The sequence below is a fragment of the Leptonotus elevatus genome, chromosome 12 (assembly GCF_054856555.1).
Source record: "Leptonotus elevatus isolate MCC_2025b chromosome 12, RoL_Lele_1.0, whole genome shotgun sequence".
Lineage (NCBI taxonomy): Eukaryota > Metazoa > Chordata > Actinopteri > Syngnathiformes > Syngnathidae > Leptonotus > Leptonotus elevatus.
Genome location: NC_141250.1, coordinates 17,599,731 through 17,625,046, shown reverse-complemented (window position 1 = coordinate 17,625,046; position 25,316 = coordinate 17,599,731). Strand labels below are relative to the sequence as shown.

Sequence of the window (25,316 nt, the reverse complement as noted above, 5' to 3'; positions counted from 1 at the left end):
TTTCTAGGTTGACTTTTTAATCTAGTAAATATGACTAATTGGCTCGCTATGTGTGAGTCATTATGTTTATTTGAGTTATGATGATTATTTGAAGTCTATGTATCTGTTTGTAGGAGCCACGCATTCACAAAAAAAACATTACTATACAAATCTAAAGTATATCACATGGAACCAGAGTTGTAATCCGTGTTCCTGCCCGTAAGATAAAAAGCGACGCACACTGCCACATGTGCAAACAAGTCTTAAACAAACTACAAGTACAACTTGGGACAAATAATCTTCTTAAAAAGGTAATGCATCCGCAACGAAACAGCATTCAGTCATCCATTCGAGTTTATTAGAACGATTGTGTCTTCAATCGCAACGTTTGTTTTTTCTCGACCCCCTCACACAGCTGCGTGACATTTTGGCATACTAGTAACAGGACAACTGTATAATAAGGCAAAACTGTGCGCTTGTTGACATCATGCGCAGCGTACTGGTTCTAGTGGAGTACTCGTAACAAGCAGAATTTTGTCAAGTTCTTATTATTTACTTTGACTATTGTAGTACAGTGGTTGAGCCACATGGGGGTGCTGTTACTTTGCGAATACAGTACTGTGATGTGGTTGCGTGGAATTACGTGTGAATTTGAGAAACGGGGCTATTTATCTGTAAAAATCGTTTGTGTATATATATATTTGTAATAATAATAATAATAATAGCAAAGCTACGCTTCCTGTCCCTTAATAAAGTAAATAAATAAATACATACATAAATAAAAATTCTGTCCCTTAAATCCCCCTCATCCCCACCCTTTGGAATTATGTTTCGTGTGAAATTCTTAATCGACCCATGAAATTACATAATTCAACCAAAGAAGACAACGTGGACTTTAACTCTTGTAATCAAATATTTACCAACCATAAAAGGCGCTGTAAAGACACGTGATTGCTTTGACAACACAGATTCTGGGACAAATATAGGTCTTTTATTTTCTTTCTCATTTGCTGCTCTAGCGGGATGTTCCTGTACATCGTGGGGCTTCTGGCCCTGTGGTTTGTCTACAGATGGCTCATGGAATCCAAACGTGTGGCAAACAAGGGTGACAAACATGTCTACATCACCGGCTGTGATAGCGGTTTCGGGCATCTCCTGGCTCAGCACCTGGATATGCTGGGCTTCCGCGTGATCGCTGGTTGTTACACCGAGAAGGGCGAAGATGAGCTGAAGAAGTCCTCATCGGACAGACTGACCACTCTTCATTTGGACGTCACCGACTCTGCCAGCGTTGGACGGGCCGCGGCTCTCATCGGCGCTCTTGTAGGGCAGAAAGGCAAGTTATCATCAGGCCATAACATTAGGTACATCTGAAGTTTTTCAGTGAATAACGGAGACTAGGTTGCAGAATTGAAAAACAAATCTGTGAATGTTTTTTTTTTTTTTCAGGACTGTGGGCCGTGGTCAACAATGCCGGCGTCGCCGTGCCGACCGGCCCCACAGACTGGCTCACTATTGAAGATTACAAGAGCATGCTGGCTGTCAATCTGGTGGGCGTGATCGACGTGACCCTGAGCGTCCTGCCTCTCATCAAGAAAGCCCGAGGCAGGGTGGTGAACGTGGCCAGCGTGTTCGGGCGGATCAGCCCGGTCGGCGGCCCGTACTGCGTGTCCAAATACGGCGTGGAGGCCTTCAACGACAGCTTGCGGTGAGCGCTGACTCGGCAGCAAGTGTCTTGTCCCGCTCACTATGTGGGCGTGTTCATCTCAGCTTCATCTCTACTTCAGTTTGAACATGGCGCCATTTGGAGTCAAAGTTTTGTGCATCGAGCCCGGTTTCTTCAAAACGAACGTCACCGACACGAAACAGTTGGAAAATAACCTGAAGAAACTTTGGGACCGATTGCCTCAGGATGTGAAAGATGACTACGGACCAGACTTTTTGGAGCACGGTGAGTTTTTAGAGCCTTGTCAGAAAGCAGAGACAGTTCTCTGGACTGTGCCATGAAAAGTGCAGGCATTTTGTCATTTATAGTTTCAGAGTTTTAACACAATTGATTTAACATACTGGTAAATATACGGTTAAAATCTATTTTAGTCGACACAGGTCAAATTGTATATTTAGAACAGATATCAAATTTGTGATTAATCGTGAGTTAACTAGTGAAGTCATGCAATTAAATATGATTAAAAAAATTAATCGCCTGATGCCCCTAATTTTTAATAAACTTTTCTTTTCTTTTTTAAAAAAGATTATTAAAAATGATAATAATAATTAAAAAAAAAAAATTAAGAAGAAGAAGAGATTATTAAAAATTAGGGGCATCAGGTGATTAAAATTTGTAATCGTAATTAATCACATGACTTCACGATTAATCACAAATTTGATATCTGTTCTAAATGTAAAAAAAAATAAAATCTAGGCTTTTATACTCTTAACAAAAATGGAAAAAAATGTTAAACTAATAGAAATAGTTCAAAGTAATTTTTGACGTCTATAGCCGTAAATGGCAGTGAATGAGTTGAAGAACAGAATTTTTTTCAGGTGGTACTTGCTGTAAAAATAATTGAGAACCAGTAAAGGGTAAAAAGAAAAAGCAACAACTTATCTGTGATTTCCTTGTGTCTGCTTTCCACGGCAGCTTTTCAAACGATGACTGAAAAATTCAAAGTTCTGACGGACGGCGACCTGATGAAGGTGGTGGGCTGCATGGAGCACGCCGTGGCCGCCGTCCACCCTCGCACCCGTTACTCGCCCGGATGGGACGCCAAGTTCGTCTGGCTGCCTCTGTCCTACATGCCCACCTGCATCACCGACGGCCTCTTCCTTAAATCCAACCCCAAGATTAAAGCGTCTGTGTTGTAACATATTACGTGAGTCTTTCCATGTGGTGTTGCTACTTTATTTTTATTTTTATACTTCATCATTCCTATATTTTGTGTCAAATTCGAGTCGGCAACGAAAATGAGGTTGCTAGACCTGCGTATGAGCAGTTGACATAATCTTGCAACATTGCGTCCTAAAAAATCCAGTTTCAATTTATGTTTATGTAAAACGTCAGCGCAGACAGCTGACCTCTCATTCAGTCTGGATCTACTTTTCAACGGGCTTAATATTCAACTGTGTTCTTATTGGACTTTGGCTTGACTTGGGACTCATAAAGGGGGCAGGTTCGAGGCCACCTGTGTATGTACTGTATATCCATAGCATTTCATGATTTTATGTTTCATCGGCCCATAATACATTTCTCCAGAGATTATCTTCTTGTCTCACAAAAGCCTGGCATTTGTACAGGGTTGTGCAGACTTTTTATATCCACTGTATGTATGCTCAAGTGTATCGGCCTTTAACTCATTCACTGCCATTGACGGCTATAGACGTCAAAAATAAATTTTGACTATTTCTAGTTTCACATTTTTTCCCACTTTGGTTAACAAAAGTATAAAAACCGAGAATTTTATTTTTGTATTAGAACAGATATAAAATTTGTGATTAATCGTGAGTTAACTAGTGAAGTCATGCGATTGAAAATTGAAATCGCCCGACGCCCCAATTTTTTTTATATTTTTCTTTTAAAAAAATTATTAAAAATTACAAAAATATATAATTTTTTTAAAGAAAAGGTTATTAAAAATTAGGGGCATCAGGCGATTAAAATTTGTAATCGTAATTAATCGCATGACTTCACTAATTAACTCACAATTAATCACACATTTTATATCTGTTCTAAATGTACAAAACAACAATGGAAAACAAAAATGGGGATTTTTTTTTTTAAATAGTTAAAATGAAAATTTGACGTCTATAGCTGTCAATGGCAGGGAATAAGTTAAATGGCAAAAAACGAATAAAAGTTTTTGTTATAAACTGAACATTGAACTGTGTTAGTTACCCAGTGTGGCGTGACGTCACATAGTTCATCTTAGGTTATGATCCTATCAATGTGCTGGTCAAAGAATGCATGTTGCTCAATCCCACACTTGTGAAACATTGAAGGGATTGTCTCTGCCTTCATTCAGTATTCCTAATGAGGAGACGACCACATTACAACTTCTGTAGACATGGTAGGTTTGTTTTGTTTTTCAACCCTAATCTTAAAGCTATTCAGTGTATTCAGTGGTGAGACATTGAAAGTGAGACGTAAAACGGCACAACACAAGCGTGAAGTGATTGTAAATGTTTTAATGTTTGGATTAGTTTTAATGCATTATAAATTACGAAGTTCTTTTGTTTTTGGACTATGCATGAATGAAAACTATTCACAAGCTGGCAAATAACAGTTGATACTGACTTTCAATGTTGCAACACATTTGTTCGACCACATAGGGGCGCCATTTCTACCAAAAATAATACTTAAAAAGGTGACGTTTTCACTTTCAATTTTTACATTAAAAATATATTTTAAATTAAGTGTTGCATATTCTTACATCAAAATGTATTTATATATATTTTTTAAATCTATATTTTTAATAAAAACATTTCTTTTTTTACATTTTTTTTAAAATTCTTCCAATTTTTAACTTCATTGTAGCTTGTTGATGCTGACCACAAAATTCCTTAAATCTTATTACATAAATATATTTACATTTTTAATGTGCCTTTTTTGCAGTGAAAATATTTTTTAAATATAAATGTATTTATATTATACAATTTTTGGGATAATGTAATTAAAATCATTTTGTTTAAAAAAAAATAACATCTTGTTGCATTCAAATGTATCTAAAGGAAAATATTTTTTTATATTAGACATACCTTGTCGCATTGAATTGTAGTTTCATTTTAAAAAAAAATAGTCAACATTTATTATTTTCTAATAACTTTTTGAAGCAGGCTGTTTAATTTTATTTTAACAAGTATGTACTTGAAAACATTTAAAAATAACTATTCCTAGAGCTTGATTAAACATAAAATATATGAAAAGAGAAATAAATCAAGTATTATTTTCTCATTAAAATACTTCCGTTCAAACTAAACTTCTGCAAAACCACTTATTGACCAAATGTTCGAGTTATGTTAACCACGTGCTGTTCCGCCAGTGGCCTGTTGGTGGTCTCTTGCCGTATGAGGTTGTGGGAACACAATTGAAGGGTTGCATGATGTCACCCGTTGGCTGAAGCAACTGAAGGTTGAATGTAAACAAACAAACTGCAGCTGTTATTCATTCATCATCAAGTAACCTCACATTCCCCGGAGCGATCAATGGACGGAGCGGTTCAAACCTCCTATCCTAAGAACTCATTTTGTTTTTGTCCACTCAGGTAACTAAAGGACTAACTTCAGGTATCTTGGAGGTACGTTGATGTTTCTCATGTAGTTATAAAAGGAAGAAAATGTTTCCTATATAAAAAAAAATAATAATAATATGATACATTTCAGGCTTTGGTGACCTCTTTCCTACTTGTGGCCACCCTGGCTGCCACATGCTGGTACATCCGAGACTCGTACAAGATGGACGCCTTCAACCTCAAGCACGTGCTCATCACAGGCTGCGACAGCGGTTTCGGCCACCTGCTTGCCAGGCAGCTGGATGGCAAAGGTTTCCGCGTCATCGCGGCGTGCCTCACCGAGACGGGCTCGGCGGAGCTGGCGCGCTCGGCCTCCCCCAGGCTGAGGACGCTCCTCCTGGACGTAACGGATGGCGAGAGCATCAGGGGGGCGCGGGACTTTGTGAGCAGAGAGGTGGGAGAGAGAGGTGAGGAGATGGGGGGGGGGGGGGCCCTGATAGAGTGCCAGTCCGAGTGAGGCGCCGGGAGATAACCTGGACTGACACCACCACCCCCCCACTCCTCCTCATCAAGTCTTCATCCTCCTACTGACACATCTGATAGATCCTTTTAGTGCAATGTGGAGGGAGAGAATAACCATCCCACACTTTTCACAGCACAAAAGCTTCCTATGAGAGACCATTACATTTATACTGCCGAGAAAAAATGCAAATAAAAAAATATACCATTTAAGTAAAAAAAAAAAAAAGTGAGGAATATTAATCAGCAACAACAACAAAAAACTCATAACAAATTTATAATATCAAAAATATATATTTATCCTTTTTTAATCTATATATTAGTGACCTTTCCCTGACCTCTCATCTGCCGCTAATGAGGCGGCTTTGTTCGTCGCCAGGCCTGTGGGGGTTGGTGAACAACGCGGGCCGCTCCACACCCATCGGCCCGGCAGAGTGGATGCACTTGGAGGATTTTACAGCGGTTTTGGACGTGAACTTGCTCGGCACGATCGATGTAACGCTCCACTTCCTGCCGCTCCTGAAAAAGGCTCGGGGCCGCGTGGTGAACATGGCGAGCATCATAGGCCGACTGGCGCTCATCGGGGGTGGCTACTGTCTGTCCAAGTGGGGGGTGGAGGCCTTCTCGGACAGCCTCAGGTATGCGGATCCGCACTGTTGCGCTATCTGTGACCCCCCCCCCTGCACTATCTGTGACGCGGATGCGCAGATGATCGGCCGTCTTGGAACGCTAACTACGGCAACTACATAGCTCAAAACAGGTTCACACACGCAAAATGGAAAATACATTGCGAAAGTTACAGGACAGGTGCACGTTCATATTTTTTAATTTTAATTAAACCAGTTCTGTACCCAAGCAGATTTGTACTAATAGAAAATATTTTGACACATACTGTAATTATAGTTTGCTGTGAGACTGGGTACGGTTTTGGGTGAGGGGTTTGGGGTCATTTAAAACACAACGCAAACTTACTCGAAAGTATAACAATGCAGACTCGCTGGAAATGTAATGGGTCAATACTAAAATGTTAATCTTTAAAACGTATAGTGTTGAAAGTTACTTAGTTAGTTTAAACTGCATAATATATAATTTTTTTTCATGGTTATCATGTTTTTACAAACGCGCACTATAGCACAGGCATATAAAGGTATTTTGTTCTAGTGTATTTGCCGTAGTTAACGGTCCAAGATGGCCGATCTTCTGCGCATGCCCGTCACAGATCGTGCAGGGGTGACAGATAGCGCCTTGACAGGCACCATTACTGACCACAATGTTCTTCAAAAGTTTTCACAAGGAATTAACTAAACATACAACTGTGTGTGTTTCAAACATTCACATAGCCTTATGACAATCCGTTTAGCTTTCTGCTAACAAACCATGCAAAACATCATGGAGAGGCTAATGAATATCATTGGTGTTGAACAGACACAATGGGGTGGATGCCACGGACTTCCGACTTCCGGGTTTTACACATCAGCGCCGTTTCCGGCCACTGCTGGCCGCGTTTCAACACTCGCACCCCCACCCCTGCGCCCCCCAACCGCACGCTACCGCTCATCGGCGGGAGGATGTCTCGGCTATCTGAAATGCATCGGACACTGAGACAGACACTTGCAACCTCGCACCTGTCGACGGGAACGCGCAACCGAGGGGCACAAAGGCAGAAGCGCAAGTACAGGGACGCGGCCCACACATCGCAAACCGGAAACGGAAACAAAGTTGATGGGTGAAAACCCGGAAGTCAGAAGTCCCGCCTCCTCCGTGGCATATAGTCCATTAGACAAAACACAGGCACATTTTCTTTATTATTAAGGAAAAATGAGTCTTATTATTGCAGTCTGGATTATACTGCCCCCAGGTGGCCAAGGTGCACCTACCAGGAGAAGTAGTACAATGTCAATCGAACTGAAGCAAAAAATGTGGCAAACAAAACCAGTTTAATCCTTTACATTCTATTTAATGATGTCATTGTGGTGTGTTCTTATAAAATATGTTATAACGTAAACATAACGTTTACATAGTGTTATGTTATGTATTAAATGAACTGTTGTGTCTGTTTTGACTAGGCGGGACATGCAGCACTTTGGTATCAAAGTGAGCATCATTGAACCTGGTTTCTTCAAGACTAACGTGACCCGTTTGGATCTCATAGAGGCGGACCTCAAAAGGCTCTGGACTCGTCTCCCTCGAGAAACAAAAAGCTCCTATGGACAGACGTACTTTGATGACTGTGAGTAAAAAGTGGGCTTTGTCAAATTGTAAATAATATAATGGTTACCTCTCTCACGCACAAAAATAACAAAAAAAAAAAAACACCTCTCTTATAACAAAAATGTTCTTGTTTTGGTGTGTGTAAGTTTTATGTGTGAGAGAGATTTTGGTGAGTGTGAGTTTTTTTGTTTAGTTTTTTAGTGTACGTGTGTTTCTGAAAGCGTATTTTCAGGGTTGAGTGAGAGCTTTTTTTGTTGTTCTTTTTTTGTGAGGCAAGGTATTTTTTATTTATTTTGCGTGAGTTTTCTGTCATGTGAGAGTATTTTGGATGAATTTTGTTGTTTTTTCATGTATGTGGGTTTTTTGCTGAGTGTGACGTATTTTGTGTTTTTAAAAACAATTGGTTTAGTTTAGTTTTTTTTCCTATGGAGATTTTTTGTTTGTTTGATAAGAGTTTTTTGTCTGAGTTTTTTGTGTGAGAGGATTTTTTTTTTATTGTGTGTAAAAAATGTTGCAGGTTTTTTGTGTGTGTGTATTTGCGGTTTTTAGTGAGTGTGAGGTTCTTTGTTACGTGTGAGGTGTTTTGTTTTTACTTATTTTTTGCGTGTGAGGTTTTTAGTGGGTGAAGACATTTTGTCATGTTTTCTTTTTGTGTTTTTGAGTTTTTTTTGTGTGTAGGCTATGAAAAGCTTCTTTTTTTTTTGTTGCTTTTGTGTTTTTTTGGGGTGTGTGTGAGAGCATTTTTTTTTTGGGGGGGGGTAGGTGAGATGTTCTCATATATATGAGGTTGTTTGTATATGGTGTTTTGATGTGTTTTCTGTTGGATTTTTTTTTTAATGTTTTTTTTTCCCCGACACCTTCATTGCGGTCCACTTAAATTCAGTCAACTAAAATGCGTCCAATGTTGTGACCTCTTGCAGATGTGAAGTCGCAGGCCTTCTCCATGGACCTCCTTTGCAGTCGCCGCATCTCCATGGTTACGAGCTGCATGGAGCACGCCTTGACGGCCCGCTTCCCCCGCACGCGCTACGCCGCCGGCTGGGACGCCAAACTCCTGTGGATCCCGTTGTCCTACCTGCCTTCCTTTGCGTCCGACTTTGTCATCAGCTCGCTTCTACCTTCGCCTGCGGCGGCGAGGCGGCGATGAAGAGCAACTTTTTATTCCGCCACGTCTGAGCAGCAGCGTATTGTCAGCGATCAGAGAAAGCAGGTTTTATTTGTAATCATTTCAGATGCGAAATGCTTTTTCACGTTGGATACAAAATGACTCATCTGCATTCTTAGGTCATGCGCGGCTCTTGGAGATAATCAACATAAATTAACATCAATGTTCAAGTATTGCTTCAAACAATTGTGTCTGTTATTCTCATATCATTACTGATAGAAAAGGACATGATTACAATGATTAAAAGTCACAAAGTCAGGGATAACATAAGAGTAAAAAAAAAAAGTTTTTTTTTTTTTGATTCACACAATTGCATTATTTCGCTCCCATATGTTGAAACTGCATGTTTGATCAATTCATTCCAATCACCCTGAAGGTACTGAGGTGCATAATATATAGATTATATATTTATCATATGGAAAAGGCAGAAAATCATGACGATATTTTTCCTCTCGTGACAATAGAGGTACTGACTTGTACATTGCAGAATGCAGCTCACCTTGTACAATGTGTATAAATGCACATCTAGTTCAAAATCTTCTCCTTCAAATTTACAAATATACAACATATTTATCAACATCTTCATCAGCAGCATCAGTGCAAAGAAATGCATATTGTACATGAGAATAAAGAAGAAACACAAACATGAGAATTGGCATACGTAATGTCACAAGGCATCAACTTTCTTCCTTATTCTATAGAAACGTACAGTGGTGCCTTGAGATGCAAGTCTAATTCGCTCTGTGGCCACACTCTTATCTCAAGAAAATCATGATCTGGATTGAAATGAACTGAAAGGGCATTCATCGGTTCCAGCTTCCCTTACAAAAACACATTTGGGTAATGTTTTTGGGACGAAAAATAGCACTTTACATTTACTTCATAAAACTCATTTTCAAAACTTCATTAATAAATAGAATGTAAATGACTTAAAGTAAAAGTAGAGTTATGCTGTTTGGCCAGCAGGGGGCAATATAATACAGGCATGAACAGCCGTATATTGAGTTTCCGCAGGGTAACAAGATGGCGTCTATCTGTCACGTGACCAGCATTTGACCAATCACAGTTGCTGTGAAAACTATACACGGCTCTGGGCTGGGCATGAAGACACAAACGGGAAAAACTTTCACAACTACTGTAACTAATATTAACATTAGTCAGTTTTTGTTGTCTCAGAGCATGACGAAAAATTTGCCTGTGAATATTGTTATATTGTCAGTTTGTTGGACCGTTTGTGTTGTAATATTCGTCGCTCTCAATGCTATTCGTTAGCCCTATTATGGCATTCTGCATTGCGTGTTAGCATGAAGCTATTTGAAGGCAAAGCTGTGCGTGTGTTTTTAAGCCTCTTATTTATTGATTTATTTTTATGACTTCTCATACAGCACTCGCATCGTGAAGTTTTAATAACCTAAAAACGTCAAATTTCTCCGAAAACTTCATTTGTGTCACTCGTCATATATCAAGGCACCACTATACTGTATATCTCTTATGAATATAACAAATGGATTTTTTTTTTCTTCTTCCACAGGCTGCATAAAAAAATAAATTCTGTGCAAAGTGTGAATCCCCGTCGATGAGGGCGGGGTTATACGTCACTGTCCTCTTTAACCAGAGTGGCCGTGTCTTTGAAACTGTCCTCGGTTGGCGAAAAGGTGCTCGGACGATGATGATGATGATGATGGTGATGATGATGGTGATCCCTCCGTTGAGGTTTAGGGGGCGGGGCAGAAGGTTCCGGTGTCGACGGATCTCCACCTCGGCTTCCTTCGGACTTGTCGTCCCTCATCTGCCAAAAAGAAAAGAAAAAATTGAATTCTTGTTATTTTTTTGTTTTGTTACTTTTCTAACGAATTCCAAAAATCGAGTCTATTAACTCACCTTGGCGTAGGACTGGTTTTCAAATGTGCTGCTGGGCTTCAGTTTGCGTTTGAATAAGCTCCACGTTGACTCCTTATAGAAACCATGCATCATGCATTAACTGATGTACCTTGCACATACTATAGCAGTCGTATATTACTCAAGTTAAAGCCACTGAACTTAGAATATTCCATTTCGAATCGCTACTGCCACCTGCTGACGAAAAATGCAACTACACGTACCGTTCTTCACATACACACCACGCACATTACGTCACATCCGCAGACAGGGCGCGGGAAATTCGAACCTGAATCCAGTCCGAAAACTATTGGCCAGAGGGTTGCAGGAGTACCCGTTGTGAACAGCTAAAGTGTTAATCTACTAATTAGAAGGCATTTCAGTCATAAATGGTCAAATAAAAAGCTTATTGTAAAGTTATTTTGGGGGGGAAAAGTTCCATATTGCAACTTTAAGCAAGTTTATCTGCAGGTAACTTTGACTTGGTAAGCTTTCTTAAAAACAATAAACATAATCAGCTAGGGGGTGTTAATTACTCACAAATATTTGGGTATTTTGGGTAGGGCTGGGTTTGTCTCATTGCAAATTGTTATGTTATTGTTATATTTATTATTTTATTCATTAAAAAAATAAAATAATTATATATATATATATATATAATATTATTTATTATATATATTAATATATTATAATTAATAATAATAATAATTATTATTTATATTGTTGTAATCCCTTTTTGCAAATTAAAGTTACTCATAACAGCCAAAAGTTATTTTGAGTTAAAAAAAAAAAAATTGCACAATTTATGTAATACACACAAAATACTTTTTCTAATGAAGTATAAGAAGAGACGAACCTCAACAGGTTTGGTCCTAACAGACGACGTGTTGACAAGGCCCCCGCTCATGTCTGCGTGGTACACCGGGTTCACAAAGTTGTTCTGCAATTTCTCGCCACTCACGTTAACAGTCACCTGCACATGGAGCAAAAAAATGTGAAATATTAGTTTTGTGTCGTCTAAATATTCTTAGTGGGCTGTTAGAAAGTTTAAACAAATATCCAAGTGACTGAAAGGAGATTTGTTTAGTAAACAGTTTAGTAGGATTGGGTTTACTGGATTTTTTTTTATTTTTGAATGAATGTTAGGAAAATAATATCACCTAATTTTAATCTTATAAATAAATGGGTAAAAAATATTATTTTTGTACGCCATGATTTTGTTGCAGGACTTCTGTTATGTGTAACGTGTGCGGCAAATTCATTATTCTTCTGGTCTCAATACGATTTGGTGCGAGGTGTGCTTGTGTACCTGCGAGGCGTGAATGACAGCTGGGTCAGCGGCCATGGCGGCCATGTTGGCATATAACGGGTTCTCGAAGGTGACGGGATGCCTCGCCGCTTCCATGGCAAAATGGTCATCCTGTAATGACATTGTATTGCCGTTATGTGGCGAATTTCACAATACGATGAAAACGGGACTGAACTCACCATTTGCACGCCGCTATCGATGAACGACACTCCGATGCGCGTCGGTCCGAGATCCACGTTATCACCCGAGTGGAACGTGACTCCGTTTCCTGCGTCGCTAGACTTCACCAGACTGCTGAGACTAGTAAAACATATCATTACGTCATTGCTTTACTAATCTTTTGCGAGTGCACGACGTGTACATTTGAATACGATGGGAAAAGGGGAAACGCTAAGCTACCTGGGCAGTTTGGGCATCGAGGGGATGAAGGATCCGGTTCGTTTGTAGTTGAGGAAGACCCCGACTGCCAAAGCGCCAGTGACGAGGATGATGATGACTGCCAGTAGAACTGCCACAGCTTGAGACAGAAAAGGTGGATCATAATTAATTGTTCATTTGAAGAGGAAATTCAAATTCAACTATTTTAATAATGAAATAATATTTGTTGGATTGAAAAGAAAAACAATGAAAGGGTGGTAAAAAAAAAAAAAAATGCGGTGGTACCTGTTCCCGTTGGAGCGCTTCGTGATTTGCCCATTTCGCAGTAGTTGCCCAAATAACCGCGAGGACACCTTTGTAAAAAGACAGGATGACTGAATTACTGGCTGAACTTTTATGGACCGCTATGAAACATGTAACAACGACACTCACTTGCACTTGGGCAGACCCGCTTCATCAGTGTAGCAGGTCCCGCCATTCATGCATCTGCATGCAAGAGGCATTGCAACAGGCGCCTCAATGGCTGCGGGGGGGGGACGAAGCCATGGCAAAAATAAAATCAAGTACAAAATCAAACAAATTCACAACAAAATCAAACCACGGGGGAGCAGCCGGGGGACACGAGGACAGACGCAGGCGGTAGCGGTGGTACAACATATGGCATGTCAGGCTGTGGCGTACCTGCGTCGCATCCACCCGAGTCGAAATCAAGCGCAGAGGAGCCTTGGGGGCAGGCACAGGTGTAACCACCTGGCCGGAGGAGACACAGGTGACTGCACACATTCTTGCAAGGGTTGGGCACTGATGAGAGCAAAGCAGAGTCACTCAAATGAGATAACTGATGTTGAAATGTAATAAAGTCACATGACAGTGTCGTGTTTAATTAATCCATTTTTTGGGAAGCTAAACTTTGCAAATATAAAGTCAACTCAACTAGTTTATTTACATAGCACTTTATATTCATATTCATCTCGTTCTAGCTAGCTAGCTTTAGCTTTACTCTAGTTCTAGCTAGCTTTAGTGATAGGTAGAGATAGATAGATAGATCATCAGTAAATTAAATAGCTAGCTAGCTAAAATAATAATAATAATAAAATAAAAGGAGCTAGCTAGCTATGATTCTAGCTATGGCTCCATGATGGTGTGAAGAACAATTTCACATACCACACAGCTACACTGTTATACTAAATACATTGATAATGATCATTTACTGAATATAATTATGAGAAGTATAACGATAATTCTTACATAAAATGTCACAAACTAGGTCTTAATCTCAGATTCATGTGACTTTAGCCTTTCACTACTGTCACCCTTTGGCTAACAAATCTATAAATACATTTAAAAAAAATCAATTATGTCTTTTAGTATTACAATTTTTAATTACACGTGAACTAATTTAGCCTCTTAATTATTTTTGTATTTATAAATACAAGTTGAGTATTATCAACGAATGTGCAGTCAGAGAATACAAGTTTAGTTTGAGAGAATACGGTACATTATTTTTATTTGTGCGATCGAGGACTGACCTGAGTGGTTGTGTCGGTGCTCCTGGTAAATGCGAACCTGAGTTAGCCATGGGTTGATGGTTAACACTTTGACTTTGTTTCCTTTCCCAAACTTATTAGTCCTCCACACTTCCCCTTTCTCCTTTGTTGTCCAGTACACGTGGCCCTCAAACAGATCCAGACTGTATGGATTCCCAATATCTGGAGCATGGACACAATACAGGTACTGTACCATCAACCTGCATTGTTTTATTTTGACCAAATGTATTGGATAATTAACGCGTGGCTCCGACCTCCTGATATGATGATCTTTCTGTCTGTGCCGTCAGGCTTCATGGAGCCAATGATGTTTTCTTTGGAGTCGCACCAGTAGATCCTGTGTGCATTCAGATAGTCGAGAGCCAGACCAGTAGGCCAGCCCAAGTCTTCTTCACTGACTAGCACCTGCCTGCTTTGGCCGTCCATCCACGCCGACTCTATTTTGGGTTTCCTACCCCAATCTGCCCAGTACATTGTTCTGCCAAGACCGCATTGCATTCATCAAGCTTTGTGCAACACATCGTACACTAACAACCAACTAAAGCATTCGTACCCAAGTGCTGGATTGACAACGATAGCAGCGGGCTGGTCGAGGTCAGTGTGGATCAACCACTTCCTGTAGCGCCCATCCAGTTTGGCCACTTCAATGCGATTGGTGCCAGCGTCAGTCCAGTAGATGTGTCTGTAAACACAAGGGGAATTGTGAATTAATGACAGACTGGGCCAAAAGGAAAACACCAAAAAAGCCCGGGGCCAATTACCCGCCAACCCAGTCAACAGCGATGCCATCGGGATTGGCCACATATTTCAGATTGAGGTCCATGTCTCTGACTGGGTTGTTGCCGTGATCATTGAAGGTGGTCATATAGGCCCGTTTGATGGAGCCGAACTCTGATCCTCGACCCACAACTGTCCAGTACACAATACCTAATACAAAAAAGGGGTCATGAAGGCAACTGCAAAAAAACAACAAAAAAAAAGTTGTAAATTCTTACTAAGGCCTTGTTTGTCTGGATCCCACAAGTAGTCCAGAGCTTGGATATGCTCGGCATTGTCCACGTAGTCTAAATACTGCTCCGATGAAAGATTGAAACGGCGGATGCGGACATTATCCGGCAGGAGAAGCACTGGTGGGTTTCCTTTTGTTGCACAGAAAGAGATACTTTTAGAAATGCGGTTCAACACTCAAATTAAGTTCAACAATGTATTATTTGTCCTTGCAGCGGTTTTTCGTATGGAGGACCAAAAATCCCCAAATATTAAATAAATACATAATTTAAAGAAGAGTGAAACAAAAAATCGATATAAAAATATATAATAAAAAAATAGCATAATATACATATACAAATATATATATAAAAAAAAAAACAAGATTAAAAAAATATATAATTTATTTGCATTTATATTATTTCTTGTATTAATTTTCTTAATTATTTTTTTATTTTCACTTTTATTTCTTTATTAATTGATGGCATTTTTTTGCCCTCCATATTTTCGTACCTTGTGCCGCACACTGGGTCCCATGTGGCTCGCTAAAGGAGACGAAGCCTTCCGCGCAGAAACACTCGTAGCTTCCCTTTGTGTTCTTGCACTCTTGTGGACAAATCCCGTACACCTCGCACTCGTTGATATCTTCCCCCGCCCCCCAAACAGACAAAGTTGAGTGGAAACATAAAAAAATAAAAATAAAAAATAAATCACAGAACTGTAGTGTGAAATCTATGAGAGCAAAACATTGGATGTCATTACCTTCACAGGTGTGTCGTTCGTCGCTTCTGGCCCGGTAGCCTGGCATGCAGGAGCACAAGAAGCCCCCGTCGTCGGTCAGGTCGGTACAGTTGTGCTCACATACGTGGGCACTGCAAGAGTGTGCGCTGTGCTGGTCTGAGAGGAGAACACGCAATGATGCAATGTCAATTAAACTACAATGTGATGACCCGAGTTGTGGTCTAAATCGTTACGTACGGCAGCCGAGTTCGTCCGACATGTCCCCGCAGTCGTCATAATCATCGCAGGCGTATTGAAGAGGAACACATTGTCGATTACTGCATTTGTACTCCTCGTCGGTGCAGGGTCCATGTGTGGGGCTTTGGCCTGGACAAAACGAAACAATCACACTCTGGACAACAATAAAAAAAAAGATGCTTCAAATCAGCTTACAGTTTTCTTGTCTCTCGTCCGAGCCGTCACCACAGTCGTCCACAGAGTTGCACAGCTCGTGGCTGTAGATGCAACGGTTGTTGTCGCAGCGGAAACGGAACTGCGTCTCACACTGCACTGTCACTACGGATGGGAAGTTGACCATGAAACCCAACTTGGAAATTTGGGCAAGAGATGGTTTTTGCGCACGCGTTCTTCTTACAGCAGAGGTGAAGCTCCTCGTCGGAATTGTCCCCACAGTCGTCGTCCCCGTCGCACTTCCAGTGAGGCTGGACGCAGACGTGGTTCTTGCACTCAAACAGGAAGTGGGGGCAGTAGGTGCCGTTTGGGAAGCGTGGTGCTAAAAGTCGAGAACAGAATGTTGAACTTAACATTTTTTCCACTTTTGTTAATAGGAGTATGAAAAGTAAAATTTTATTAGAACAAACGTAAAATTTGTGATTAATGAAAAAAAAAATTAATCGGCTGACGTGATAAAAAAAAAGATTATTTAAAATTAGGGGCGTCAGACGATTAAAATTTGTAATTGTAACTAATCGCATGACTTCACTAGTTAACTCACGATTAATCACAAATTTTAAATCTGTTCTAAATGTACAATAAAAAAAAATCTAGATTTTCATACTCTTGTTAACAAAAGTGAAAAAAAAAAAGTTAAACTAATAGAAATAGTTCAAATGAATGTATGGCAGTGAATGAGTTAACTCATTCACTGCCATTGACGGCTATAGACGTAAAAAATAAATTTTAACTATTTCTATTAGTTTAACATTTTTTCCCACTTTTGTTAACAAGAGTATGAAAACCTAGGGGGAAAAATATTTTGTACATTTAGACCAGATATAAAATTTGTGATTAATCATGAAGTTATGCGTCATGACGCCCTAATTTTTAATAATCGTTTCTTTACATGTTAATCGTTTCTTTTTTTGAAAAAAGATTATAAAAAAAAGAAGATTATAAAAAATTATATTAATTACAATTTAAAAAAATTATCGCCTGACGACCTAATTTTTAATAATCTTTTCTTTTCTTTTTTTTAAATAATCTTTTTAAAAAAAAGAAAGAAGCGATCATTAAAAATTAGGGGCGTCAGGCGATAATTTTTTAAAATTGTAATTAATCACATAACTTCAATAGGTAACTCATGATTAATCACAAATTTTATATCTGGTCTAAATGTACAATATTTTTTTCCCCTAGGTTTTCATACTCTTGTTAACAAAAGTGGGGAAAAGATGTTTAACTAATACAAATAGTTCAAATGATTTTATGACGTCAATGGCAGTGAATGACTTAATATGAGACTTGTAATGACAATGAACAAAGTGTTAGTAATCCAAAGTGAGTGTCAAAATGTCCAAACTCACGACATGACGACTCATCCGTGAAGTCCACGCAGTCGGCATTGCCGTCACATTTGAAGCGGTCAGCGATGCAATGTCCACTTCCACACTGGAAGTAGCCAGGATGGCACGTCCGGAGCTCTGTGACGAGATATCATTTTAACAGAGTTTTAGCAAAAAAAGATAAGACAAAGGAGGGATTGTCATATATTTTTTGCATAATATATAAATTGTGGATGTATACTTAAACTACCTAAAACACAGGGAATTTGGCAGACCACTGAAGTAGATAGATAAACTGTCTTTTATATTAATTCATGGCTGATTTGCCTTTATTTTTAGGCCTGGGTTAAAAAAAAAAAACCCGAATGATCTATATTGAATCGATTTTCCTTTTCAAGCCTAATATCGATTCATAAAACCATGAATTGATTATTTATTTTAATATCTCCTTTTCCCATAAATTCAATAGAAAATACAATTTTAAAGGCCAATTTTTTGGGGTATCTTACTGTTTTCTTGAAATTAAAAGTATTTTCTTACATTTATGAAAGACCTGACACTTTAGACAATTCAGATTCTTTTAAATTTATATTCAATAATTATTGAATTAGAATTATGAAAATATTCTCATCTCATCCTTGCTGTTGTCAATGTTTGTTTAACATTTAAGTGATAACACTTGTTAATTTCATTCATAAACTAAATCATTTAACAAACCTCTGCAAAATCCAATATGGAACTTAATGAATGTGGAGTTTTTATCATGTCCTTAATATTTAAGAATAATTGATGTTCTATAATTAATCAATATCGAATTGAATTGAAGTGAATCGAATCAGAAAAAAATCCAAATCGAACTGAACTCATGTGAATCGCAATCGAATCGATTGAGGAAATTATTATCAATATCCAGCCCTATTAATTTTAGCATTAGCCTAACATAAGACCCAAAAAAATGGTATAATAAATCTGATATTGTTTATTGTAATACAAATGAATTTACTGCTTGTGTTTGTTACTAAATATAAGAGGACCTTGAAAAAATAATCGCATATTAAATCGCAATTGAATATTGAAGGGGGTGGGGGGGTCGTAATTCGAATATATACTGCACAGTATTTAGTAAAATATATAGTAAAAATCATTATGATTGTATACATATTAATGCTGTCTCCAATGAGTGTAAATCTTTTTAACTGTTGGTAGCATTTCTTATTTTATCTACCTGCTTATGTTCTATAATCAAGCCTTAGTGTGACATGCTCGGCAATTGTCCCCGACTCTACTAGAACTGTACGCATGGAAGCTTTCATTCTGCCTGAATAAAAGACGGCAGGTGGTCCCGTCTGTCTGTTCTGCTCAAAAAATGCCCGTTTTATTGGGTCTTGGCATGGTGGTCCACAGTTACTCGCAAACAGCCGGACCCGCAGCCAAAACAAAGAGCCTCCACCCACCACAGTCCCTTTCATCCGAGTTGTCTTCACAGTCGTTGTCATGGTCACAGACCCAACGGTCGGGAATGCAGTGCAGATTATTGCAGCGAAACTCGCTCTCGGTGCACGCGCGCGGTGCTGAGGAGGGGGAAACAAAGATTTTTATTTTCACAAATTCCATCATTTGAGACATGTTTATCAAGTGCAAAGGAACACATTAGCGTGCTTTCAAGGCCGCGGTATTATTTTACTCCTTATAATGACCCCAAGAAAAACACCATGGCCTCTTAAAGTTCAGCAACATCAGCGAGGCTCCAAATCCCAGACCGGTTTGCTCCTTATTAAGCAGCACCTTCTCAGCCATGATTTAATTCTGTAGGGGTCAAAGGTGACAGACTCCCTCTCTCCTGAGGACAGACTGTTTCTCAAGCTGTTGATAAGCTCGCTTGTCTCCTCTTACGGCAGCCAGCTGTCAGCACAAGTGTGAAGCCTCTTGCAAAATATCACCCCCGATAAAAGCATGGCGGAAAGATTGACTTGTCTTCAGTGTTCTCTTTTTTTGTACAATTCTCAGGAAGAGCCATAACTATTAAGACAACGGTTCTTAAAATTTTAACACCAAGTAACACCGCAATAAAATGTTTGGTTCTTGAATACATAAAATAAATTGATTGAATAAACCCAGTAGGGCTTTGAGGTCTGCAGACTTGGGTCAGTGTTCGTCCAGAGAAGTAAACATGGTGAAGCTGCATTTAGCGGTTATGCTGCACAAAAAATTTGAAAAAAAGATAAAAGACTTGGGAAGTTTATCGAACAAGTGAATCATCTAAACACTTTTACTTTAATTGATGAGAACATTAATCTACATTTGATAAAGTTTACCAACCCTAACCCTACAGTCAATGTCCCTGTTATATTGTCTTATTCGTATTGTTTAACTCATTCACTGCCATTAATGGCTATCGACGTCAGAAATTCATGTGAACAATTTCTATTAGTTTAATATTTTTTCATTTAATTTCATTTTTTATGAAAACTTAGAATTGTTTTAATTGTACATTTAGAACAGATATAAAAATTTTGATTAATCGTGAGTACTATTGAAAATTTTAATTAGGAGCGATTACAATTTTTTATTGTATTTAATCACATGGCTTCACAAGTTAACTAACGATTAATCATACATTTTGTATCTGTTCTAAATTTACAAATAAAAATATTTAGGTTTTAATACTCGTCAACAAAAGTGGATTTTTTTTTTTAAACTAATAGAAATAGTTCATATTAATTTTTGACGTCTATAGCCGTCAATGGCAGTGAATGGGTTTTAATAACACCCCTTCTGCATGCAAAAAAAAAACACTCAAAATTACTAAATTGCTCCTCAAATTAAGTCAATGATTAGCAAAATTACTCCTCAAAGAAAAAAATATTATATATATTATATATTATATATATATATATATATATATATATATATATATATATATATATAGTTTTTTAATTCTTTAAAATCTCATTTCATTGGATAGCGGAGGTTAACGAATGATCTGCTTAGCACATCATCTCTGCCTCTCTTTCGCTTCTGTTCAAAGTGTGGGCGAGAACTCACTGCAGCTGCGTTCATCAGAATTGTCCCCGCAGTCGTCGTCGCCGTCACAGCGCCACCTTAGCGGGATGCAGCGATGGTTGTCACACTGGAAGTCCCCGCTGGCGTCGCAGGTCACCTCATCTAAAAAGAGAAAATGTTTATCTTTTATCATGAAGGGGAAAACGTTCTCAGAGTTGGCTCTCGTCGACAGTGGCTTGATTTTTTATGATTTTTACAAATTTATATACAGTGATATATTTTTTGATATCATTCAACTTTGGCAGAGTTGTTAACGCTACATTGATTCAGATGATTTGTTTCTAAACGGGCACATGGAACGTATTGTACTGTATGGTGTTGTTTTCATAAGATCCATTCCACTTAGTTTCACCGCAAACTTCATTATTCTTACGAGGTTCACCACCTGTGATACCCAATTTAAATGACAGATTGAGCACTGACATTCCACTCACACAAAAGCCCTCACTGGTTTCATAACTTCAACGTCGGGGGTCTTCAGTAATAAGCGAAAGTTTGAAATGAAAGGCATCGCGTTTCTTAATTAAAGCACAAAAGGGAGGGGGGGGGGGGTAGTGGAGGAGCGTGTCTCGAGACAGATGGCTGACCTGTATTCATGCTACGTGTGTGTATGCGGGAGAGGAGAAGTGTAGGAGAGCCGGTGTGAGCCGTCTCCACCACACGGTGCCGGGTGTCGAAGATAGGGGCGAGCGCTGCCCTCCTCATCCTCCACCTGGCCCATTTGCTGCATTCTTACGGGAAGATTAGCACCGATCTCCCCTCCCGCTCGGGCATGGCACTAATGGAGTGAGGGGCCTCTGATAAGAGGCGGGAGGGCCGCCCGCGAGTGTGTGTGGACTACAAAGCTTCGTGTGTGAACCGGTGCCCCCACGCAAGGACAGAGCAACAACACACACACACACACGTAAATGTTGACCTATACTACCAAACAGCTCATAAATTTGCTTTGGACGAAGAGGGGGGTGGTGATACTTTCATGTCATCGCTATGTGTAATTCTGGACTGGAAGCTGAAGTGCCGGCTAATTGCGGCCCTCTTTTTAAACGCACACGCGAGTCAATGATTTTGTGATTTATAGTTCCGTTCAGCTCGGACCATGATTTGGCTCGTATGTAGGCGGCATGTTGACGTAGCGTCAGCTATGGAACTTGTGTGACATTGCAGTGTAAAACGATTCCACAAATAAAGTCAATGTGGAGAATGAAACAGAATTTAAATACTGATTGCAATTATTGCCCCTTTCATTTTATTGCACATGTGCATTTGGCTGCAGAGACTCTCGACGCTTCGCTTTTTCATCATAGGTACATGATAAATTAAAATACAATCAAGTATTATTGGAAAACACATTATTCATCAATATGTTGCTGTCGGGCGGAAACCTTGTATGTCCAAACATGGTCAATGAACCTGAACTGTCTGCGGGAGCAATGTGGCATTATGCCACCTCAAGATGGGAAGTCTGGATCAGGGACGGGCAACTTAACTCATTCAATGCCATTGACGGTTATAGACGTCAAAAATTAATTTGGACTATTTCTATTAGTTTAACATTTTTTCCACTTTTATTAACAAGAGTATGAAAACCTAGAATTTTTTTTATTGTACATTTAAAACAGATATAAATCTGTGATTAATTGTGAGTTAACTCATAAAGTCATGCAATTAATTACGATTTCAATTGCCCGATTTTTTATTGTAATTAATCGCATGACTTCAATAGTTAACTCACGATTAATCATAAATTTGATATCTGTTCTAAATGTACAATATTTTTTTCCCTAGGTTTTCATACTCTTGTTAACAAAAGTGGAAAAAAATGTTAAACTAATAGAAATAGTTCAAATGAATTTTTGACGTCAATAGCCGTCAATGGCAGTGAATGAGTTAAAAGTTCAGTACTACTGGGGAGCCACATAGAGGGGGATTGTGCACTTTTTAACCAGGTGTATGACAAAAAAGATGCATTTAAAAAATGGACAAAGTAGCGAATGGTGACAAATTCTGACAATCCTCGTATAATTGACGGCCATTGAAATGCATTTGGAAAATTGAGGAAAAAGTGTAAATCTAAAAAATTCTTCAAATAATGCTGATGAACCTCTAAAAATCGCTATTGAGGTTCTGCTGCCTCTGACGGACTCACCGCAGCCCTGCTCATCGCTGTTGTCTCTGCAGTCATCGTGGCCGTTGCATACAGACCAGAGAGGCACACATCGGTAGTTGGTCTTGCAGTCGAACTCGGTGTGGTTGTCACATCGATAAGCTGGACCCACTTTGAGAGGAAATTATTAGTTATGTCATACTGGGTTTAAAGAAGGAGGGTCAAAGTTCACTTACTGCACTCCTCTAAAGGCTCATCAGAATTGTCCCCACAGTCATCATCGGTGTCACATTTCCAATTTTGGGGGATGCAGCGTCCATTGCGGCACTTGAACTGTCCGGGACGGCACGTCCTGGCGGAACAATGGGTAGCGTCTTCATCGGAGCTGTCGCCGCAGTCGTCCTCGCCGTCGCACTGCCACGACTCGGGGACGCACTGCTTGTTTGTGCACTGCCACTGGTGAGGCTCGCATCGGTGTGTCGCTGGGGGGTAACGAGCATTTTCAATATGACGTCGAAGTTAGCAACACTTTATGAAAACGGGAGTGAAACGGACCACACAAGACGGGGTCTTCATCCGAGCCATCGTGGCAGTCTCGCTTGCCGTTGCACAGGAAGTGCGGACTGGTGCAGTTGCCGCCATTGCACTGAAACTGTCCGAGTCGGCAATGGCGCGCGGGGCAGGTGGAAGGTTCGTCCGAGCCGTCTCTGCAGTCTCGCTGACCGTCACATTTCCACCAGATCGGAATACAACTGTTGATGGTGCAACACGGGCAACAAGGAAGAGCTTTGATATACATTATATTCGTGTTAATTTTATCAGACATTTTAAAATTGAGTCTCAGTTTTAGTCCAGTATCAATCACGCTTGCTAGTTTTTAATCATACTTAGTCAACCTCATCCTGTTTTTATTTATTTATGTAGTCAACTTTTTAGCCGTCTATAAATCTAGTATTTTTGTCTTTAAGTCCGGGAAAAGATATCAGGACAATAATTTTACCCTTGTATATTTTTTGTCAGCAGATAATGTTGAACATTTCGGATCTAAAACGATTTCCCATAAAATGTTCTCTCATCTTTTTGATGAAAAACAACTCACGCACAATAACGGTATATCAACAAGTGTATGGCTACTATGGCTCCATGCTACGAGCTAGTAATTTAGCCAGAATGAATTAGCTGTCGGATTAATATTATTGTTGGAACATAATAGCCTTTGGATTCATGTGATGTTATAGCTATAATTCAGATTTCAAAGGGGGTGTGTCACATGGCAGTGTCACAGTGACAGATTAGCAGAGGCAGAATTTTACGAAATCATATAACTTTTGTCTCGTCTTTGTTCATAAACTAAAATGTCCAAAGTTGACGAAAATGCATACTGATTTAGTTCGAGTTATTGTTTTTTATTGAGGGTTTTAGTCTAGCCTAGTTTTCGTCCAGTGAAAAATGTGTGTTTATGAAAATATTTTTGTTTCGTTTCGTTAATGAAATTAAAACTGCAATATGGAGGTTGTCCTGCTTTTTTATTTGACCATTTATGACTGAAACATCTTCTAATTAGTAGATTAACACACAATGGGTACTCCTGCAAGCCTCTGGCCAAAAGTTTTAGACTGAATTCGGGTTTGAATTTAGCGCCCTCTGTCTGGGGTATGTGACGTCATTCGAGCATTGTCTATGTGAATAAGTGTGAGTGCAAAAAAAAAAAAAAAGTGTGTGTGCAGTTTCATTTTTCGTCAACAGGTGGCAGTAGCAATTCGAAATGGAATTTCCTGCATCCAGTAGCTTTAACACTATGTTATATCAAAAACGATGTGATGGAATTATGTTGGGAAAAGTAACGGGATCCAAAATCCGGACAAACCGTTCATTGTTGGCGCATCTGTACTGGGTGCTGGTGCACATGGGAAGACATCTGGTCACTCCTCCTATTTGCATTGCCAGGAAGTGGTCCGGACACTCGCAGGTGTGTTCCCGCCCCCCGTGACGGATGAGGCACAGGTGAGTGCAGCCGCCATTGTTCACCGCACAGGGATTGTTTACTACCAGCGGAAGAAGCAAGACGTGGTCCAAACAATCTCAGTTTACAATAGCTAGACAAATACAAGACTCGTATTGTTAGGCCGGTAATCTAAACCTGAGTAAATAACTGCACAGGGTGAGAGAAGTCACAGCGGAACTCACCAATGGGCTGCCTGTAAGGATGGCACACATGAATATCAAACGGTCTGTGCGTGGTGTTGACCAGAACCTGGCGAGCAGAACCGTCATATTTGTTGCCTTTTTCCACCGTTCGTGTGTTCCAGTCCGTCCAGTAGACGGTGTCCTCGAACACGGTCACGGCGAACGGATGAGGCAGCACGCCGTCGTACACCGTGTGTCTGTGGTGACCATCCAGGTCCGAGTACCTGAAACAGCGAGGTGGA

General features: G+C 39.6%; 3 protein-coding genes across 5 annotated transcripts in view; 2 read left to right on the top strand and 1 right to left on the bottom strand.

Annotated features, from left to right (window-relative positions):
• The first annotated feature begins 196 nt into the window (after positions 1-196).
• On the top strand, positions 197-2,848 carry LOC147164835 (retinol dehydrogenase 7-like). The gene is made up of 5 exons (XM_086091874.1): positions 197-290; positions 999-1,315; positions 1,429-1,687; positions 1,767-1,930; positions 2,621-2,848. Exons 2-5 carry the CDS (start codon positions 1,003-1,005, stop codon positions 2,842-2,844), a joined length of 960 nt encoding a protein of 319 aa, XP_085948000.1. The 5' UTR covers positions 197-290; positions 999-1,002; the 3' UTR covers positions 2,845-2,848.
• Positions 2,849-3,516: 668 nt separating this feature from the next.
• Positions 3,517-9,751, top strand: LOC147164834 (retinol dehydrogenase 7-like). The gene is made up of 6 exons (XM_086091872.1): positions 3,517-4,043; positions 5,238-5,270; positions 5,356-5,671; positions 6,103-6,361; positions 7,790-7,953; positions 8,855-9,751. Exons 1-6 carry the CDS (start codon positions 4,041-4,043, stop codon positions 9,079-9,081), a joined length of 1,002 nt encoding a protein of 333 aa, XP_085947998.1. The 5' UTR covers positions 3,517-4,040; the 3' UTR covers positions 9,082-9,751.
• The window catches only part of lrp2a (low density lipoprotein receptor-related protein 2a), a 55,039-nt gene continuing 38,854 nt past the window's right edge, over positions 9,132-25,316 (bottom strand). For 2 of the 3 annotated variants that reach the window (XM_086091869.1, XM_086091870.1), the window contains 27 exons: positions 25,075-25,298; positions 24,755-24,932; positions 23,443-23,639; positions 23,124-23,369; positions 22,930-23,058; positions 20,766-20,885; positions 19,175-19,291; positions 17,742-17,858; positions 16,574-16,711; positions 16,372-16,494; positions 16,177-16,305; positions 15,961-16,095; positions 15,712-15,843; positions 15,207-15,350; positions 14,973-15,138; positions 14,765-14,893; positions 14,466-14,689; positions 14,194-14,373; positions 13,346-13,465; positions 13,097-13,187; positions 12,950-13,017; positions 12,686-12,803; positions 12,466-12,586; positions 12,287-12,397; positions 11,834-11,950; positions 10,981-11,052; positions 9,132-10,888 (listed from right to left, as the gene is read on the bottom strand). In XM_086091869.1, coding sequence (XP_085947995.1) covers positions 10,688-10,888; positions 10,981-11,052; positions 11,834-11,950; positions 12,287-12,397; positions 12,466-12,586; positions 12,686-12,803; positions 12,950-13,017; positions 13,097-13,187; positions 13,346-13,465; positions 14,194-14,373; positions 14,466-14,689; positions 14,765-14,893; positions 14,973-15,138; positions 15,207-15,350; positions 15,712-15,843; positions 15,961-16,095; positions 16,177-16,305; positions 16,372-16,494; positions 16,574-16,711; positions 17,742-17,858; positions 19,175-19,291; positions 20,766-20,885; positions 22,930-23,058; positions 23,124-23,369; positions 23,443-23,639; positions 24,755-24,932; positions 25,075-25,298 — 3,847 coding nt within the window. In that variant the 3' untranslated portion in view covers positions 9,132-10,687. The remainder of the gene's footprint in view (positions 10,889-10,980; positions 11,053-11,833; positions 11,951-12,286; positions 12,398-12,465; positions 12,587-12,685; positions 12,804-12,949; positions 13,018-13,096; positions 13,188-13,345; positions 13,466-14,193; positions 14,374-14,465; positions 14,690-14,764; positions 14,894-14,972; positions 15,139-15,206; positions 15,351-15,711; positions 15,844-15,960; positions 16,096-16,176; positions 16,306-16,371; positions 16,495-16,573; positions 16,712-17,741; positions 17,859-19,174; positions 19,292-20,765; positions 20,886-22,929; positions 23,059-23,123; positions 23,370-23,442; positions 23,640-24,754; positions 24,933-25,074; positions 25,299-25,316) is intronic. The other variant, XM_086091871.1, reaches the window with a different exon arrangement.

Bases quoted from the DNA above. Each gene is read 5' to 3' on its own strand.
- LOC147164835 (XM_086091874.1), top strand. From the start codon at position 1,003: ATGTTCCTGTACATCGTGGGGCTTCTGGCCCTGTGGTTTGTCTACAGA. The intron at 1,316-1,428 runs GCAAGTTATCAT...TTTTTTTTTCAG, and splicing joins CGCTCTTGTAGGGCAGAAAG to GACTGTGGGCCGTGGTCAAC. The intron at 1,688-1,766 runs GTGAGCGCTGAC...TCTCTACTTCAG, and splicing joins GCCTTCAACGACAGCTTGCG to TTTGAACATGGCGCCATTTG.
- LOC147164834 (XM_086091872.1), top strand. The intron at 5,271-5,355 runs GTACGTTGATGT...GATACATTTCAG, and splicing joins TAACTTCAGGTATCTTGGAG to GCTTTGGTGACCTCTTTCCT. The intron at 6,362-7,789 runs GTATGCGGATCC...TGTTTTGACTAG, and splicing joins GCCTTCTCGGACAGCCTCAG to GCGGGACATGCAGCACTTTG.